The sequence below is a fragment of the Elephas maximus genome, chromosome 6, assembly GCF_024166365.1.
Source record: "Elephas maximus indicus isolate mEleMax1 chromosome 6, mEleMax1 primary haplotype, whole genome shotgun sequence".
Lineage (NCBI taxonomy): Eukaryota > Metazoa > Chordata > Mammalia > Proboscidea > Elephantidae > Elephas > Elephas maximus.
In genome coordinates, this window is record NC_064824.1 from 81,275,747 (window position 1) to 81,291,367 (window position 15,621).

The 15,621-nt window shown below is 35.7% G+C and overlaps 1 protein-coding gene across 1 annotated transcript in view; it reads right to left on the reverse strand.

The window, feature by feature from the left end:
* Positions 1 to 268: 268 nt before the first annotated feature.
* Positions 269 to 15,621, reverse strand: part of NCKAP1 (NCK associated protein 1) — a 110,287-nt gene continuing 94,934 nt past the window's right edge. Inside the window, exons 25-31 of the mRNA XM_049887600.1 lie at positions 10,763 to 10,845; positions 10,041 to 10,121; positions 8,244 to 8,337; positions 4,386 to 4,502; positions 3,646 to 3,755; positions 2,329 to 2,418; positions 269 to 1,222 (exon numbers count right to left, since the gene is read on the reverse strand). Of these exons, the coding sequence (XP_049743557.1) occupies positions 1,106 to 1,222; positions 2,329 to 2,418; positions 3,646 to 3,755; positions 4,386 to 4,502; positions 8,244 to 8,337; positions 10,041 to 10,121; positions 10,763 to 10,845 (692 nt within the window). The 3' untranslated portion in view covers positions 269 to 1,105. The remainder of the gene's footprint in view (positions 1,223 to 2,328; positions 2,419 to 3,645; positions 3,756 to 4,385; positions 4,503 to 8,243; positions 8,338 to 10,040; positions 10,122 to 10,762; positions 10,846 to 15,621) is intronic.

A 15,621-nucleotide genomic window follows, 5' to 3' on the forward strand; every position in this document is an offset into this window, starting at 1 on the left:
GTAGTTCACAACATTCTTACTAGCTCCATGATCACTGAGTTTTTTTTCACTCATTCAAATAACTCTGTCCATTTGGTTACAGGTATAGTTAGCAAGCTGACGGCACCCAAGTCTTCCTTTTTTTTTTTTTTAAATATGTAATTTTACTAATTTTAATCTATTTTCCAGTGGCATGTTTTCCAAAACATTTACTATTTGATATGGCATAGAACGCTGTGCTTAGTCCTAAAACTTTCATATTATTGAATCCATTTCTGAGGATCCCAAATTAAAGAAATCATTCAAAATGTGATACAGTCTAGTGTTTATTTCATGTTATGGCAGGTACACTCGAATTTCAAAAATTTAAAACATATAAAAAGTGGTTAGGGACTAACATTCGTATCAACAGTTGATAAATGTCTAAGATTGTTTATTATACAGCAGGGTACAATGGTAGTGCTAATGCCAATAGGGCACCATGAGAGTTAGTCTAAAAATTATCACTAGGCTTTTTACAAGCAACAATATATGCTGCTGTTTTAGAATTTTGGGACATGGTCTGCTTCTAATGCTTAGCAGTTCTTTAACATTTTTAAGGTTACACAGTATTACAGTTATTTAGTTTGGCATATGTTTCCAAATAAGGAAAAAAGTAGAAATGTATTCATAACATCACAGAAATGCACATCCAATTTTGTTTTTAATAAGAACCATAGGTACAGATCGGAACCCTTCCCTATATGAAATAATTTACACACAGATGAATCTATATCGCTATCTAAAATAATCACTAAATACAGTTATTTTTCAGAAATAAACAAGCAAAGGTTTTTTTTTCATTATCAAATATCAAAAACATGTAGATAATGTATGTTTTTAAAACAAAAGATACTCTAAATTATAGGAATAATTTCAGTGAATTCAGTGAATGTGCAATCTAAATCGACCAGGTTTTTATTGCAGTACAACCATATTAAGAAACCAATGATCGGAAAATACAACTGTATGAAAGAAATTTATAACCCACAAAACTGTTGTTCAGGCCTTAAGGTAAAATAGTTGCACAGTTTACAGGTAAAACCGAGGCAACAAAAATGCGTGCTTCTCTTCAACAGTAGATATTTTATGCAGAAGATGTGACACTTTGTTTGTAGACAGCATGGTATGCATTTCTCAGCAAGACATAAGGAAAACAAGATTCCAAAAGATCCATTGTTAGGAATGGGGATTCCTGTACAATCTGAAAAATTCCAAAAATGCTTCAGAATTCAAGTTATTCATAATGGGAGCATTCACTGACAACTAGTACACACAATGTCTGTATTGTTCTCATTAAATGAAACAGATCAAATTACCTTCCTTTTACTTAAAATTTGAAATGTAAATGTCCCACTGTGTATTCTATAAAAAAGTTAAATAAAGTCCTGCTTTTGAATTAAATCAATTAATCAGAAACATACTGAGCACTTTCATTGTCCTCAACAATATATTAGACACAACAGTCAAGCTGGGGACTCAAGACTCAGTTAGAAAGAAAAACCAGCCATAAGACCAACTATAACTAAGTGGAAAGCTTTAAAGTCCTCGAGGAGTTTAAATAAATAAATAAATAAATAATGTAAGCCAGAGTAATCAGGAAAGATTGGCTCTATAGAAAGTGCTGAGTCATTAGGACAGACACAGAGATCTCTCTAGGTAAGGGAAATTATTTTAAATGAGGGGAAAGTCATATGGTAGAAATAAGCATAGCTAGTTCACAGACACTGGGGAGAAGGTAACTGATTAGAGAATTCTAAAAAATTTTATTAGATGGGTAAATGGAGTCAGGATAGAGAGAATTCAGAAAAATGGAAAAGAATTGAAACTGATACACTAGGAAAATATAAGGCCCAAGTGTTTCTCAACAGGTTGAACGAACTGTTCATAAAAAAAAAAAAATACTCTATAGGTAATACTCATCTGTTACTTTGTTGTTCTCTGACATTACCATAATGGTAAATATGAATGACGTCAATCTTTTTAGCCATTTTTAGAAAGAGTGTCACTTGGGTGGAGTAAACATCAAGGATCAAAATAGTACTTAAGCTCTTACTGCTATTCAATTTCTAAAATGCCAAGAAATGACAATCACGAATGACAAACTTTTTTGTTGTTACTAAAAATTAAAATAAGTAGAAGCTGGTGAAATGGATACGAAAAGAGAGAGTGGAGAGAGGGAGTGGGCTGTCTCATTAGGGGGATGGCAACCGTGAGTTGTAGCAATGTGTACATAAGTTTTTGTGTGAGAGACTGACTTGATTTGTAAACTTTCACTTAAAGCACAATAAAAATTTAAATAAGACTTACCATATCGAGCAGTAAATAAACAGATTCTCTATTTCTTGTTGTGGTTTTATCTGTCTCCTGGCCAATTTTCAAAAGACTGGAGGATGCAAGCTTAAAAACACACACACACGTTAAATAAGTTTTCTTTTCTTTTTTAGTGAAATGTTCATCAGTTACTTGCTTATTTTCAGTATTCTTCAACTTCCAACACAATTCAATCATTCAGTGCTATATAGAGTAGGCAATTAAGTAACTTAAATAAGGTGTGATCAGATAGCACTTTACATCCAAACAGTAATTCAGAGAGCTATTAAGGTATATACAAACTTAAAGATAATAAATGTAATCAAATATTCTTGTTGGTCTTTAAAAATAATTTTTTTTAGAATCCTTTATTTTAAACAATTCAAATTATTTTCTCTCTTCTCAATATGTGTGTTAACTATATTTCTTAGTTTCCAAATAACAAATTTCATAGTGAGTTCAAATTAACAGGAACATTGAGATTAAGACATTAAGCCCTGAACGAAGTAAATGTTAATTAAAAAAAAAATTAAGTCCTAATAGTTTTATTTGAAATACAAGTTATTTTATCCTCAACTCAGTACCATAATTTGCTTTAAAATTAAAAAAAAAAAAAAAAAATTAGTTTTTAAAAAAGCTAACAGGAATTATAACATAAGCAAATATTCTAGTGTTTATTATACTATGGTAAAAAAAATACTATGGTACAGTTTACCTTTTAAATAAAATATGGCAAAATGGTATGCTGATAAGACGAAAGAGCTATGCTGACATAGAAACTAAGAGCCACACTCATGAGGTGAGATTTAGCACTATTCTCTTTTGGTAGTGAGTTTTTTTTTTTTTTTAGTATTCTTACTTTTGAGTTTGCCACCGTTAATAGTCTCCCTCCAAATGAATAAACGAGCAAGCAAAATATATCTTTTTAGAGGGAACATTATCTCTTTGCCTCAACTGTCATCTGCCCCCACCCCTTTCCCTCATTTCAAAACCCTTGGCAAATTTCTAGGACCACTCAAACATTTGCTTAAAGAAAAAGGTCATATTGCAGAGTTTCAGAAATGACAGAGACTTCTGAGTTCAAGGGAAAAATGTTAAAATGGCTGCTCCTTGATTTTAATACTTTACTTTCACCTGTTCTTCCTTCAAATAAATGATTAATTAAACAGAATGAAATTCATATGTCTGAGAAAAGAACGCCGTTAGAGGACACTAAATAAAAGGTAAGAATAAAAAGAATTGTTACATCTGGTAGTCATGATTTTTAATCATCTTGAAAAAATGTCATGAGTTTTGCTGCTTGATTATACATACCGCCAGAAATTCTTTAAGACGGTCTTCAATGCTCCCTTTGTGAATCGTAAACAAAGCTGCTGCGATCTGGTTGATGGCTTTGGCCAAGCAATGTATATTGTTGCAGTGCCCTGAGAAAGTGCAAATAGGTTTGTGTGGTTTTTGTGCAACCCCACAATATCAAATAATGCATAGAAGGCAAACTCTTAGTGACCTCACAAGCTACCTGAATAGTGGCACAATTAAAAGTAGGCTTGGAGGCCTGACTGCATTGCTCTTCTTTCACTTTCACGAGTACTACAACCAAACTGCTAAAGTTGCAATTTGGTCCTTTTGCTTAAAAATAGTGTAGAAGACAACAACAAATTATCATGCCTGTATTAAACAATACTTTCAAAAACCCCTAAATGATATCACACCTAAGTTTTATAATGTCTTGGAAACTTAAAACATGAAACAAAAAGTTCTTAGCTGCTTTACAAACATAATAAATCATTCAATCCTTAAAATAATCCTAAAAGTCCTTGCTATCCTCTGCTGTGCATACATTCAGGCACATATGTGCTCACACATGCACATTTCAGATATCAGTTCATTAGAGCTTACAGGAAGAGAAACAGACTATCCAATATCACACAGCTAATAACAGAAAACTTAAAACACACATTGTGTTATAAAAAACACCTTTTACATGAAGGGAAAATTATCTACACATCAAAACCTGTTTTTCCACTGCCAAAATAATTTTAAACCACTATTACCTTCTATAGCAGGGCTGTACTGAGACATCACATTACTAGCCAGTGTTGGCAAAGAAACTGCCACAAAGACCATGAGGAGGCAGGCAATTTTATATTCTTCTTCTGGGCTAATGTTTTCTAAGAGAGAAAAATTAAGAATAAACCAAGGTGTTTCTAAAATTAGGTAAAAGCTGATAATCTAAACCAGACAAAACAAATTTTTATTTTGTATATTTTACTGGAACACTATAGAACTGATCACAATTTTGCAAGGAGAAATACAGAATAAAGTAGAAACAATACACACTACTATTGACTATCTTCAACTGCTCAGGCATATTTCAAGGGCCTCTAATAAAACTGCTTTTTTTTTTTTTTTAATTTTAAGATTGGGGACAAAATAATTTAGGATAATTGGGATACTAAAATTTCTAATTTCCTAATTAGAAACTGATTAAATTATTATTTTACAAGAAAATTCTATTTACTACAATTCAGAAAATTTATTATCTTATATAATTACTCTGCAAAATCACACACACAAAAAAATCCTTAAATTTTTTTCCCCTGAAATAGGCACGTGATTTGAAATTTACTATTCGAGGATACAAAGGTGGGAAGTGGAACAAATTTCCAACCTCTCTATCTAAGACAGAAGGAAATCAGTCATAAATGAAGACATCAAGCACTGCCCTAAAGCTTTTAACATATAATCCTACAATATTTACTGTAACACATACTCAAATCGTGGGTTATCTAGGCACTTAACTTTTTATCTGGTGCCCCTGAACTTCTAGGTATCTTATTATTCAACACCACAGATAAAAACTGAACATAAGAAAACAGCCAGAATATGCTTTAAAAACTTGGCTGATTAAATCAAATATAATGCTAGCAAATCAAGTAATAGTGATAATCTTATCCATTGACTGTAATTAACATACTGCATGAAAGAGGAAACAAAAAACAACATTATATAAAAAAAGAAATGATAAATTTAGTCAAACACCAACCATCCTACTGCAATGGGTGGGGGCTATTTTAGTACTAGAAGCAGAGGAAATGTTATTTATTTTGGAGACAAATCCAGAAATATCTAGAGCATTTTGGATACTGCATTTCAAAAGGCTACTTTAAAAAATTTATAAATGTCCAGTATTATAAAATAATGCTGACTCTTTATGGTTGAGTAGCTCTGTTGTTATTAGATGCTGTCGAGTGAGGTCTGACTCACAGAGACCATATGTACAACATAATAAAACCCTGCCTGGTCCTGCATCATCCTTAAAATCGTTGCTGTGTTTGAGCCCACTGTTGGTAGCTACTATGTCAATTCATCTCGTTGAGGGTCTTCTTCTTTTTCGATGACCCTCTACTTTATCAAGCATGATGTCCTTCTCTAGGAACTGGTCCCTCCTGATAACACATCCAAATGAGACAAAGTCTCACCATCCCCACTTCTAAGGAGCATTCTGGCTGTACTTCTTCCAAGATGGATTTGTTCATTCCTCTGGCAGTCCATGGTATATTCAATATTCTTCGCCAACACCGTTATTCAAAAGCATCAATTCTTCTTCAGTCTTCCTTATTCATCGTCCAGCTTTTGCATGCATAAGAGGCGACTGAAAATACCATGGCTTGGGTCAGGTGCGCCTTAGTTCTCAAAGTGACATTTTTGCTTTTTAACACTTAAGTCTTTTGCAGCAGATTTGCCCAATGCAATACGTCGTTTGATTTCCTGACTGCTGTTTCCATGGACGTTAATTATGGATCAAAATAAAATGAAATCCTTTGAGTAGCTTTAGTCCAATTAAAATAGCACACCCTTGGGGTCTCAAAAGCCTGTGAGCTGCCATCTAAGATACGCCACCAGTCTCATCCCTTCAGGAACAAGGGAGAATGAAGGAAACTAAAGACACAAGGGAAAGATGAGTCTAACAGACCACAACCACCATAGCCTCCACCAGACTAAGTCCAGCACAACCAGATGGTGCCCAGCTACCACTACTGACTGCTCTGACAGTGATCGCAATAGAGGGTCCCAGACAGAGATGGAGAAACACGTAGAACAAAATTCTAACTCACGAAAAAAGGCCAAGCTTACTGGCCTGACAGAGACTGGAGAAACCCCGAAAGTATAGCCCCCAGAAACTCTTTTAGTTCAGTAATGAAGTCACTCCTCAGGTTCACCCTTCAGTCAAAGATTAGACAGGCTCAAAAAACAAAATGAGACTAAAGGGACACACCAGCCCAAGGGCAAGGACTAGAAGGCAGGAGGGGTCAGGAAAGCTGGTTATAGGGAACCCAATGTTGAGAAGGGAGAGTGTTGACATGTCATGGGGTTGTTAGCCAATGTCATAAAACAATATGTGTACTGTTTAGTGAGAAGCTAGTTTGTTCTGTAAACTTTCATCTGAAGTACAATAAAAAAAACAAAATAAAATAAAATAGCACACTCTTTCCTAGATACTAATTTTTTTTGCCATCTACTAGATCAACTCCATCAGCATACAAATGCTGTTATGCCCAGCATAAAAAAATCCTTTTTTAAAAAATTGTAAAAATATATGTAACAACATTTGACAATTTAACATTTTTCAGGTGTACAATTTAGTAGTGTCAGTTACATTAATCATGTTGTACAGGCATCACTCATAATCATTGCCAAATTTCCCATCACCATAAACTCAATGCTTCCGAAACAATGACTCACGCTTTTTTTCACCCCTGGTAAACACTAATAAACTTTGGTCTTTATACATTTGCCTATTGTTGTTTCATATAAATGAGATTGTATATTTGTCCTTTTGTGATTGATTTATTTCACTTAGCATGTTTTCAAGGTTTATCCATGTTGTAGCATGTATCAGGGCTTCATTTCTCTTTACGGCTGAGTAACATTGCACTGTATGTCTATACCACATTTTGTTCAACCATTTATCTACTGATGGACATTTAGGTTGTTTCCACTTTTTGGCTATTATGAATGGTGCTGCAGTGAACACTGGTGTACATGTGTCTGGATGCGTCACTACTTTCAACTCTCTTGGATATACACCTAAGAATAGAATTGCTGGGTAATATGGTAGTTCTAAGTTTAACTTTCTGAGGAACTGCCAAACTGTTTTCCATAGTGACTATATCACTTTCAAAATCCTTGTTTGGATTTTACTCCTGAATTCAGCTAATGTAATTTTCTTTGTATCCCTTTACAACAAAACGCTTTAAGAGAGCTGTTTATAAATGTTTTCTTCATTGGTCTTGTCAGTGTCACTTATTAACTCCACATAGCTGGTCATTCCCTCTTCACTTGGGCTCCCAGAAGGCACTTTTTCCTGGGTTTTTCTTTTACTTCACTGGTCTTTCCTCCTCCGTTACTTTTTGGTGATTCCTCCTCTTCTCTCTAAGCTCTCAAAATTGGAGTGGCCCAGGGCTCAGATCATGATTCTCTTCATTTCTGTATCTACACTAACGGCCTTGATAATATCATCATGGCTTGAATATCATCTGTATGATGATTAAGTTGGAGCTCTGATGGCATAGTGGTTAAGAGCTTGGCTGCTAACCAAAAGGTCAGCAGTTTAAATCCACCAGCCGATCCTTGGAAACCCTATGGGGCAGTTCTACTCTGTCCTATAGGGTTGCTATGTGTCAGAATTGACTTGAGGGCAACTGGTTTTCTTGTTTGTTTGTTTGATGACTGAGTTATAACATAAGCTCCAGAAGTCAGAGATTTTAATCTTTTCCTCACTGATACATTCCAACCACAAAAACAATGCTTAAAAAGCAGGGACTTGAATAAATGAATGAGTAGCACACCCATCTGTGTGCTCAGGTAATTTTAACAAGAGCTCTATATATGTACTAGTGCATTTTTACCTGATTTTTGTGAGGAGAGAGCTACCACCAAGGCAGGATCAATCTCGCAAGGTAATCCAGCAGCTGATGATAACTCATACACGTTCATTGCAACCTGACAAAGTATAAGAATCACAGAGTAAAAAAGATTCTAACAAACTTCTGAGGAATTGCACTTTAGTAAGAAAAGGTTTACTGTCTAAATTAAGAGTCCGCCCACAAGCACTAGGGAATTTCAGAAACTTGCCTGAAGCAGGAACTATAGAGTAACTAATCTACACTGAATAAGCTGGTTTAGTATTTTGTGATGTGCTGCTGGTTATAACTTTCTACTGCTATGCCAAACAAACTTTGTAATACTTTTTGTGGCAAATTCCAACAGAACCATTCTAAAAATAATTATTTTTCTTGGAAGCATGGACATAAGATATCAAGCCAAAAAAGATGAATAAATGAATTAAAGTGAATCAAAATTACTAAACTGATGTTTAGGCCCAGAAGTTCTTTACTAAAAAATTACAGCGGTTCAATGCCCACTCAAATCACATCTATGACTATGGTAGGTTACTTATCATAGGTTTTTTTTTTTTAATGGAATATTGGTTTAAAAAAATCTGATAAATGAATTTCTAATGATTAGTATAATTTTTTGTATCACACACAGATTTCACGTATTCAAGACATTAAGATGGCTCAATACTTTAGTTAAAAGCTACTTACATAACTGGTTACACATAGTAATGCAACAAAAAAACCTCAGTATAAAATACAAAGTAAAACTTTATAGCTTATAATAAATGGAAGCATGCCTTGCATTAAGCTCTAGAAATACATGTCTGTGGTCCTGTTCTTTTACCACACACACAAATTAACTCCAAATAGATCACACACATAAGTGTAAGAGCTAAAACTGTAAGAAGAAAATGTAGGCATAAACCTTAATGGCTTCGAGTCAGGCAATAGATTCTTAGACACGATACCAAAAGTGCAAGCAAACAAAAGAATAAATAAATAAATTGGATGCCATCAAAATTAAAAGTTTTGTGCTTCAGAGGACCCTATCAAGAAAATGAAAAGACAACCCACAGAATGAGAGAAGATATTTGCAATTCATATATCTGATAACAGACTTAAATCTAGAATATATAAAGAACTTGTAACTCAAAAATAAAAAGATAAACAGCCCAGTTAAAAGATGGACAAAGGATCTGAATAGATTTCTCCAAAAAGATATACAGATAGTCAATAAGGACATGAAAAGATGTTCAACATCATTTGTCATCAGAGAAATGCAAATCAAAACCGTAACGATATGCCACTTCATACCCACTAGGATGGATATAACAAAAGCTAATTCTTGTTATTTGTAGTAGTTATGGTCTATAAACTCACCAGGAACACTGAATTAACAAATACTGAACCACTTCTTCTAGGGGAAACACAGAGTTAGGTTCCTGCAATTCTCTAGTCACAACATTTTTGTTAAAACTCAATATGTAACTTTCTTTTATAAATCTTTCTGCTTAAAGACATCTTTTTCTCATTCTGCTTTATGACCATGTATAAACAACCATCAGCTAAAGGAAAATAAGATAGTTACATTGCTATAGGTGATCAAGGGAGACTGAATTCCAAAGTGCCTAGGTAGTAACCTGGTGCTGAACTCTCAAAGATGCATTTTCAAAGGCAAGCATGCTAACTGACCACTCTAAAATAGAAATTTTATTGTAGTTTAGGTTTTATCGCCTTTTATTTTATATGTAAATGAATGATTTCATTTTAGAAACCATAAAATCCAAACAGAAGTTATATTATTACCTTCATATCTGTTTCTCTTGGAATGTGATCCTTAAAATCTTCAATTGAACTTACAAGAAAAGGAATGTGGTAGGATAAAACCTAGGCAGGACAACAAATAAGAACTTAGAATTACTTTTAAATGGTGAGCTACACATTTATAAAATGCTACCATTCAATCATGTGATTTTCTAAAGTACTAAGACATGTACAAATGGAATGTATTCAAAATGCCAAAACAACGACAGTCAAAATGAAAAAAATTCTTTAATGATTACTAGTAAGGTTAAAAAAGTTGTACAATATTCAAGTAAGTTAAAAATTTTAATATTACCAAAACAAAAAACAAGTTCAATTAACTCTAATTTCGATATACTATATTTTATATAAACTAGGAGCCTGCTGGTGCAGTGGTTAAGCACTCGGCTACTAACCAAGCAGTCAGAGGTTTGAACCCACCAGCTGCTCCGTGGGGAAAAGATGTGGCAGTCTGCTTCCATAAGATCTACAGCCTTGGAAACCCAATGGGGCAGTTCTACTCTGTCCTGTAAGGTCACTATCGGTTGGGACTGACTTTGACGGCAAGGAGTTTTGGGGTTTTTTTTCTGGGGGGGGGGGCGGTTAGGAAAACTGGAATTTTAATTATGCCATACCAACTGTATAATTGAAGAGTAACTTTTAATTTCCAGAAAATTAAAAAGGATTATTTGGATGTAGGAAATATACTTATGATGGTTTCTTACATCTCTGAGTGCTTCTTGTGCCAATGACCGGAAGGATAAAATTACACCAATTATTGTCATCCTCTTCAAGACACTGTCAACAGCTAAATTTGAAGGCAGGAGAGGAGAAGAGAAGAAAAAAAATTGAATTGAATTCTTTTTTAACAGTGGAGAAAACTTTTAAAGTCCTAAAATTCACTCATTATAAAAGGTACTATTAACGGCAACTTGATTACAACAGATGACTAAACAGGCAAAGGTACTGACAACCACTATTTAAACCAGGGTCACTGAGTAGGCATCAACTCAACTGCAACACGTTTGGTTTTCACATAATTTAAGCCACTTTACCTTTGAAGTAATTACAGTTTACTTCAAATGGAGTAAGTTACATTCTTTTACTTGGGTTAGACAGCTCTCCAGAATTTTGAAATCATCATAAAAGTAGCAACTTGTATAATTCTATCTCAGAAAGAGGAGGTAAGAAGGAGAATGGGCAGTAGGGGAGAAAGAGGAAGCTAGTCAGCATGAACATGAGTTAAATCCTCAAACTGCCCCGGAAATTGGAAATGCTAAATTCTGAAGTTGTTGAAGTCTTGAGAGACAAGAAACACAAAATGGCTATAAAGAGCACAAGCAGTTTTGGAAGGACCAGGTTGGTGAAAACCACAAATGGATTTGCTTTAACCACATTTTGATTACAAAGTATTACTCTGAAAATTATTATATATAAAATAAATTTATTATATATAAAAACTGATTTAACAAAATCAAGGGAGATTAGAGTTGCAAAGGATGAACACCTGCATATTTTATACAGCCAAACAAACATTTACTGAATAGCCTTCACACACCAGGCATTCTACTGAGCAATAAGAACAGAGATCAACAGAACAATGATCTATACCTCAAGTAACAGTCTAATTGGGCTGTCAACAAAACTAAGAAAATATGTCCTATTTATGTGAGAAAAAAAAATCTAAAACATACATATATTTGTATAAACCAATATATATATATATATATATTTTATTTATATATTTAAATATTTTTTTATATATTTGTATATATACATGAAATTTCTGGAAAGATGTATAGAAAATTGTTAATTGTAGTTACCTCTGAGGAGTAGGAATGAGGAGAACCATTTTGACTTTATATCTCTTGGGTAGCTTGCTTAAATTTTTACCATGAACATCTTTTATTAAAACATACATTATCAGTAAAGGTAAAAAGTGAAGAAAATTAAAAGTGTTGACAAAATGATAGAAGGCAAAACTATGTTATGAATTCCACACGAGCAGGAACCAGTCTTCCTAATCTTTTTGTCTATCTCTAGCACTCTGCTATGAGTCGTAATTGACTTGTCAGCAATGGGTTTTTTTTTTGGTTTAGCACTCAGCAAAGTACCTGACACCCAGCAGGCCAGCAGATGTTCAACAAAATGGTGATTCAAAAATGAGACTAGAAAATTGTTACTATCCACAGAAAGAGAAGAAAAATAAGGTTGATCAGGAAAGATTTCTCTGAGAAAATGTCATCCACATTGGGTACAGAGGGTAAAGAGAAAAGGGCATTCCAGGCCAGAAAAAAAATAAGAAAAACACAAAACAGTAACAACACACCCAGAATAAGGAATTGAAGAAAAAATGGTGAGTAATTAGAGAATAAGTAGGTTGATACAAGTACATGTTTTCCAAAGGATGTCACCCAGAATTTAATCAAATAAATTTGTGGAACCAGCTTCCTCTTGAATATGTACAACAATTAATATTTAAAGTTCCAGCTCAAGAAATGTTCTGGAAGTTTGGGGGCGGCCAAGGTGGCCTCTAGGACTTGATGATCACCCAAGAGAGGCAGAGCCAAAGTGGTGCTACAAACAAAAGCACCATGGTGTTCCTCCAGAGCAAAGACCCAAAAAACTAAGCCAAATAGAGACAAACGTCAATCCTGGAACCCTCAGCATCAAATGAAGAGATAAAAAACTCAATCAAGCACCGAATGGAATAAGAAACTGACAGAGAACAGAGAGCAAAGAAAAATACAAGCAGAAGTTCCTTAACAGCTAACACAGCATGGATTCACCATCTCAGGCTCCCGCCAGAGATCTGCAAATGGCAAGTACAGGAAAGCGGCTTCACAGAGCTCCCAGCATGAGACAGAACACCACATAACCTGTGATATATGCTTTCCAACCCTCCATTTTTCTCCTCCCTGCTCAGCCTCTGCCACTTCCCAGCTGGCTGCAGTCATTTGGGCACAGCTGGAAAACATCAGCTCTGTGCCACTTAGATTCAACCCTGCCCACAGGGAGTATGAGAAAGCTGCTCCATAGAGCTCCCAGCAGGAGACAGAGCACCTGGTAACCAGAGATATACATTTTCCCATCCCCCTCGCTTCTTCCTTCCTGCTTGGCCTCTGCTACTTACTTCCCGACAGCTACAGTCTCTCGACCAGGAAGCACTGGCTCCAGCTCTGTGCCGCTTGGATTCGCCCTTCCTACGCTGGCTGGCTCTCTCAGTGCCACTTCTTTGATGCTAGTGTTGCTTTTTTCTGCTTCTTTTGGTTTCTTCCCTGCTTCTCACCTCCTCCCCCTCCTTTCTATCCAATAACTGGCTCCGTGTTGCATCTCTGCTTCTTGTGAAATGCTGTGAAGTGCCACTTGGCTGGGGAACTGCTTCTCCAGTCCATGCCACTAGGCTGTGGGATCCCTGGAGCCTTTCGTTTTGTTTTCTTCTCTTTTTCTTTTCACGGCTTGGGAGCCCCTTCTAGCTGGGCTATACGGCAGAGTATGGGAGCCACTTTCCCAGTCTGTACAGCTGCGCCAGTGGGATCCATGGGGGCATTTCTTTTTCCTTTTTGTCTTTCTTCATTTCTCAGTTTCTCATCTCTCTATACTTACTTTCTTTTCCTGTTTCCTGAGTACCTGACGCTGTGATTCCTCTGCCCCTTCTAGCGAGGCTGTACTGCATGGCCTGGGAATCACTTCTGAGAGTGCACAGCCACACTGGTGGGATCCCTGGGGACTTTTCTTTCTTTTTAATTTTTATTTATTTTCTCTTTTTCTCCATTTCTGGATTCTCATCTCTCTGCTTCAATGCCAAGCTCCCTTAGGATTCTTTTTGTTTTTGGCTCCTGTTTCTCTGTTCTTTCCCATACTCAGCTCCACACATCACAATCTCCGCTCTTGTTCCTGCCTAGCTGCAACGTGCGCTGAACATCAAACCACCAGGCAGCACAGGCACGGCCTACTGGAATCTGCCCTGCTTTGACTCCAGGCCCACCCTGTTGGCCCTCATACACACCACAAACAAGCCATCCCAGCCCCTCCCCTTCAGCTGTGCCTGTCCTGTTTCACCATAGCTGAGCAACTAGCCCTGCCCATTGGACAAGGAGGTGAAAAGTATGCCCACAAATGAGCAAACAACAAAGAACGCACAGCATGCCTGCTCAGCCATAACGAAATGAAGCAAAAAAGCAGGACCAAACAAACCTACGATCAATAAACAAAGAAAATAATTACCAAATGTCCCAAAGACAGTAAACAATATCAAAACATATAAAAAAACAAGACAGGATGGCTCCGGTATGCATCCAAAATAAAACACAAGATGACTTTCCAGTAGAAGAAAAGGCACTAGAACTACCTGATAGGGAATTCAAATCTCTAATATTCAGAGCTCTCCAAGAGTTAAAGCAAAAAGTAGACAAAAATGAGGAAAAAACAGACAAATTCACAGAAAAGGCAGACAAATTCATGGCAAGTACAGACCAAAAAATCTAAGAATTCAAGAAAATAATACAGGAACAAAATGCCAAAATAAATTCACAACTAGAAATCATACAGAAACATCATCAGAAATCCAAAAGATAAGTAAGATTTCAGAAGTAGACAGCACCATAGAAGGGCTGAGGAGTAGGTCTGAAACAATGGAAGACAGGATCAGCGAAATTGAAGACAAACATTTGAATAAAACCTGGAGGAGAAATCAGAAGAAAGAACTAAGAATAATGAAGAAACTCTGAGAATTATGTGAGATACAACCAAAAGCAAAAATCTGCAAGTGATTGGAGCTCCAGAACAGGGAAAGAAAACGGAAAACAGAGGATCATTGAAGAATTGCTGACAGAAAACTTCCCTAATATCATGAAAGATGACAAGAGGACCATCCAAGAAGCTCAAAAAACCCCATATAATACAGACCCCAAAAGGAAATTACCAAGGCATATCATAATCACACTCGCTAAAACCGAAGACAGAATCTTGAGAGCAGCTTGAGAAAAATGAAAGGTCACATACAGAGGGAAAAAAAAAATAAGACTAAGCTCTGATTATTTGGCAGAAACCATACAGGCAAGAAGGCAACGGGATGACATATATAACACCCTGAAAGAAAAAAATTGCCAACCAAGAATAATATATCCTGCAAAACTCTTGTTCAAATATGATGGTGAAATTAGGACATTTACAAATGCACAGATATTAAGGGAATATGTAAAACCCAAACTTACAAGAATTATTAAAGGGAGTCCTTTGGTTTGAGAATAAACAACACCAGATAACAGCCTGAATCTACGACACAAGATCACACAAGCCAGACACCAACCTAGGAAATGAACTCTCAAGGACTATTCAAAACCAAATGGATCACAACAGGGAACCAGAGAGGTTAATCTGAAAATGACAACAACCCCAGAAAAATAAAAGAGGGAATAAATGGTGTAAGTATAGAACTTTTTAATGGAGAGGAAGGCAAGGTGATATCAAGTAGTAATAGACTGGTTCAAACCCGGGAAGATGAGGGTAAATTCCAAGGTAACCACAAAGTTAGTTAACAAATTCTACTCATTAAAATAAAGAAGAAAAACATAGTTCCAGT